Source organism: Octopus bimaculoides, chromosome Z (assembly GCF_046866305.1).
Source record: "Octopus bimaculoides isolate indiv1 chromosome Z, ASM4686630v1, whole genome shotgun sequence".
In the NCBI taxonomy this organism is placed as follows: Eukaryota; Metazoa; Mollusca; class Cephalopoda; order Octopoda; family Octopodidae; genus Octopus; species Octopus bimaculoides.
Genome location: NC_142944.1, coordinates 50,249,462 through 50,254,576, shown reverse-complemented (window position 1 = coordinate 50,254,576; position 5,115 = coordinate 50,249,462). Strand labels below are relative to the sequence as shown.

The following is a 5,115-nucleotide window of genomic DNA, read 5'->3' as shown; positions in this document are numbered from 1 at the left end:
AAAGATCTGGACATAAGCTAACATTTTATTAAAAAGAACTGATACCGATAAAATAACAATTTGAAAATTATTTTTAATTAAGAAACTCAGTTCCAAATGAGAGACCTGCTTTTTTCACAACCATTGGAGCATGAAGCATTCCTCATGACTGCAAGTTCATGATATGGTTGTGATTTGTAAACCGTTTTTGAGTAGGAACTGAAAAAGAAGTATGAGCATCCAATGAGCATGTGCACACTGAATTCGTAAAATGGTAAAAGATTAAAAATGCAATGTGCATGTCATAATAAAACAAAGGAGAAGAATAAAAACGCAATGTGAATGTCAAACATATGAGCTCTTCATGCCACGTCTGACACCACTATCACATAGCTTTGCTGTAATTTTCATGTTTATATTAAAACAACAAAAAAAAACACCCTGATCACTGAAAGAAAAACAGATTCATGATACGGTTTGTAAGCATCTAAGCATTAAATGGAAAGAAATTATCTAAGTCATACTTTTTCATCATTTGAAATATATATACAACACATTACATATTATTTATATACATATATATATATATATATATATATACATGTATATATATACATTTACAGAGAGAGAGAGAGAGAGAGAGAGAGAGGCATTCATATACATGCTTATATGAGCATCTATGTGTGTGTGCATATATACACTTGCTCAGACATACTAACATAAATATTTATACATGCACACACACATACACACATGCATATATATATATATATATATATATATATATATATATACACATAAATTCCAACACATCAACGATACACTTGTTCATTCAGTCAGCCTTACAAACACACAAGCACACAAAAGCAAACACACACTTCTTCAGATATGCATACATGTATGTGTGTTCATGCATGCTTTATGTATGTACACAATTGTGCAACTAGCCTTATACAGCAGCACATACTTGTTCGGGTTAACAGTTAATGATTTCAGTTATAATTGGTGTGTATATATATATATAAATATATATATATATATATATATATATATATATATACAGATATATTTTAAAATTTAGCTTAATGACCAATAGGCCTTGGACATTGTCAGTGACAGTAAATAGTCACATGATGTAATCAGTAACCAATGGTAATTGGAGATCAGGATATGTTCAGTTGTCAAGAATCGGAGCATTCTACAGACTTGCTAAGTAAATTTAGTTGCTTGTCAGCAATTTGTGGCTGATTAATTGTTGTTTCTGCTGTTGTTGTTGTTGTTGTTGTTGTCGTAGCTACTCCTGGTGTTGTTGGTGGTTGTGATTCAGGTGACATTGTTGGTATAATAGTTGTTGCTGCTGCTGTAGTTGAAGTTGTTGTTGTTGCTGCTGCAGTAGCTGCTATTGTTGTTGCCGTTGCTGTTGTTGCTGCTGCAGGTGTGGCTGTTGTTGACGACGACGACGACGACGATGATGATGGTAACGATGACGATGATGATGATGACAATGATGACCATGCAGCAGTTGCGGGAGACGTTGATGATGAAGATGATGATGACAACAACAATGGTTGTTGCACTGGCTGTAGTACAGCAGTTGCTGCTGGAAGGAGATGATCTTGGTAAGGAGTGACTGTGGCGGTGGGAGGTGATGGAGATTGTTGTTGTTGAACTGGCACTTCATTTTGTTCCTCTTCTTCTTCTTCGTCTTCGTCTTCTTCTTCTTCTTCTTCTTCTTGGTGGTGCAATGGTGTTGGTGACGGTGGTGATGGTGGTAGCATTGGTGGTGATATCACAACGGACATTTGTGGGTATTTGGAAATATTGTGTTCTAGTTCCTCTGAGGTGTCACCTCCAGTGACTGCACCATTAGATCTCATTGCATTAGTGGCCCTCATACTTGGTCTACTGCTGTCAAAAACACTATTACCGTTTCCATTGCCATCACCATCACTACCATTATCAATGTTTGTGCCATCATTGATGCTACCTTCATTAGCTTCCATCATTCCATCTGTTACATCAGGAGGCACAACCGAAATGGAAAGGATCGGTAATGGACTGGAGGAATTTGACTGAAGACCAGCAGAAACAGGAAGAGTGGGTTGAGCTTGTTCAACCTTCTGACGTTCTTCTTCTTGTTGATCAAGGCAATGCTGCAAACCTGCACAATAGTGCAGTAGCTGCATCATTAGTCGCTCATTTTGCTCATCAATCATTCTGATCTCTGCCTGATAGACTTTCTTCATGGCAGGATCATTAATGCTTTTCTCTTTCTTAGTCAACTGGCCCTTGTATTCTGTTGCTTGATCAATTTGTTCTTGGACAATGCTTACCTGAAAGTAAACAAAAGCAACAATTTTAATAACAATGAAAATAACAACAACAACAACAACAACAACAATAATAATAATAATAATAATAATAATAATAATAATAATAATAATAATAATAATAATAATAATAATGATGATAATAATAATTCTTTCTACAATAGGCACAGGATCTGAAATTTTGGGGAAAGGAGGCTACTCGGCTGCATCGACCTCAGTGTTCTACTAGTACTTATTTTATTTTGAGCCCCAAAAGAATGAAAGGCAAAGTTGACCTCAGCAGAATTTGAACTCAGAAAGTAAAGCCGAAAGAAATTCTTATTTTTTTATTGCCCACAAGGGGCTAAACATAGAGGGGACAAACAAGGAGAGACAAAGGGATTAAGTCGATTACATCGACCCCAGTGCGTAACTGGTTCTTAATTTATCAACCCCGAAAGGATGAAAGGCAAAGTCAACCTTGGCGGAATTTGAACTCAGAACGTAACAGCACACGAAATACCGTTAAGCATTTCGCCCGGCGCGCTAATGATTCTGCCAGCTCGCCGCTAAGAAATTCTCCTTTAACAATTCTGCCAGCTCACTACTTTAATAATTATAATAATTAATAAATAGCTTCAAATTTTGCCAGAAGAGCAGCAATTTTGGGAGACCCCAAAAGGATGAAAGGCAAAGTCAACCTTGGTGGAATTTGAATTCAGAACGTAGCGATGGGTAAAATACTGTTTAGCATTTCATCTAGTGCACTAACAATTCTGCCAGCTTGCCACCATGATGATGATGATAATAATAATAATAATAATAATAATAAGGCACAAGGCCTGAAATTTGGTGGGAGGGGACTAGTGGATTACATTGCCTCTTAGTGTTTCATTGGTACTTTATCAACCCCAAAAGGATGAAAGGCAAATAAGGATAATAATTGTTCCTACCATAGTCACAAGAACTGAAGTTTTAGGGGGAAAGATTATTTATTACATAAAAATTCAGTGCTCAATTGATGCTTATTTCATTGACCCCAAAAGAATGAAAGGGAAAAAAAAATTGACCTCCACAGAATTTGAATACAGAAAGTAGAACTGGAAGAAATCCTAAATATTTTGTCCAGCATAATAATAATTTCTGCTAACTTATTGCATTAATAATAATGATGATGATGATGATGATGATGGTAATAATACCAACAACAAAGATAAAATAATATTCAGTAATGGTTTTTAACAAATGAATTATAAAGAAAAAAAACACAAAAAGAATATTAAAAAATGCAAAAAAAGGACAAAACAAGCATTGTGAAAGTGAAACAGAACTGTGATGAAATATTTTGTGCAAGTATGAAAACTTATTTCACAACAAAAACATACTTTTCCCTTAAAAAAATCCCCCCTCCCCCCCCCCCCCAAATCCAAAATTAAAATGTACACCAGGCTTGAACATTTTAAACCATAGTTTACAAAATTATACATGTGTGTGTGTGTGTGTGTGTGTGTGTGTGTGTGTGTGTATACAAGAAAAAGAGGTGACAAAAGAATAAATTATTCTTATGAACTTCATTAGCTTACAGCTGTTTCTGCTATAAGATGCAGTGGACTCATAGTTGAGTGCCTGAGTAACACTTCATAGCTTATAGATCTAGTATTGGAAGATTAAAAAGACATCTATCTGCTTGCAACTATATATCCATGTAATAACTGATAATAAAGAGAGTGGTGAAAGCTGAAGTCATATCATACATGACTGCAATACACATGCATATATGCATATACACACATATACACAAGCGTATGTTTATATGTACGTACGTATAAAAGGAGCTTGCCTTCCTTGTGAGTCATAAGATTAAGTGCTTGCTTGAGGCTAAGAGTTGTTTTGACTCTTATTTCTAGCAATGCTGTGAATAAGCCACCTGTATTATTTATAACTTTCACTTTCACCATTTATGAAATCAGCGTACGATTTCTACAGTAACTCACATAAACTGACAAGATGAGCTAGCATAACCCTAGGCAGCCGGGTGAGAGCCACCGACAAGCATCAATGAAATGCGAAATCACTGGCGATCTGGCTATGTGCTGGATACTGTAGGGATAAGTGCTTTGTCATGGCTAAAAGTTGCTTTGACTTATTTCTAGCAATGCTGGTGCTGACTAATACCCTAATTCATTTTAGTGACATCTAAAGCAAAATCGTGATGGCACCTGTGCCCAGCATTGCCTTCCTGGCACTTGTGCTGGATGGCATGTGTAAAGACATTCGAGCGAGATCGTTGCCAGTGCCACAGGACTGGCTCCCGTGCAGGTGGCATGTAAAATACACCATTTTGAGCATGGCCGTTGCCAGTACCGCCTGACTGGCCTTTGTGCCGATGGCACGTAAAAGCACCCACTGTACTCTCAGAGTGGTTGGCATTAGGAAGGGCATCCAGCTGTAGAAACTCTGCCAAATCAGATTGGAGCCTGGTGTAGCCATCTGGTTCACCAGTCGTCAGTCAAATCGTCCAACCCATGCTATGGGTTGGACATTAAACGATGATGATGATGATGATATACATCTGCCTTGCAGTTGTAAATTGCAAATAAGCCACCTTTATTATTTATATGTGTGTGTGTGTAAGGATATATGTGCATGCATGTGCGTGCTTGTAAGCATATATGCATGAGTATTGCATGTATGACATGGGTACCAGCTATCACCACTATTATTAGTTATTGCATGGCTGTGTAGTTGCCAGCAGAGATACATCCTTTCACTCTTCCAGCATTAGACCTAGTGGAACATCCAAAATGTGACTGGAGAGAGAGAGAAA

General features: G+C 37.0%; 1 protein-coding gene across 6 annotated transcripts in view; it reads right to left on the bottom strand.

Annotated features, from left to right (window-relative positions):
• Positions 1 to 1,037: 1,037 nt before the first annotated feature.
• The window catches only part of LOC106878514 (PDZ domain-containing protein 8), a 296,017-nt gene continuing 291,939 nt past the window's right edge, over positions 1,038 to 5,115 (bottom strand). For 3 of the 6 annotated variants that reach the window (XM_089365279.1, XM_089365278.1, XM_089365280.1), the window contains one exon: positions 1,039 to 2,312. In XM_089365279.1, coding sequence (XP_089221405.1) covers positions 1,161 to 2,312 — 1,152 coding nt within the window. In that variant the 3' untranslated portion in view covers positions 1,039 to 1,160. Of the gene's footprint in view, positions 2,313 to 5,115 lie in introns of all 6 variants that reach the window. The other 3 variants (XM_089365281.1, XM_089365283.1, XM_089365284.1) reach the window with 3 other exon arrangements.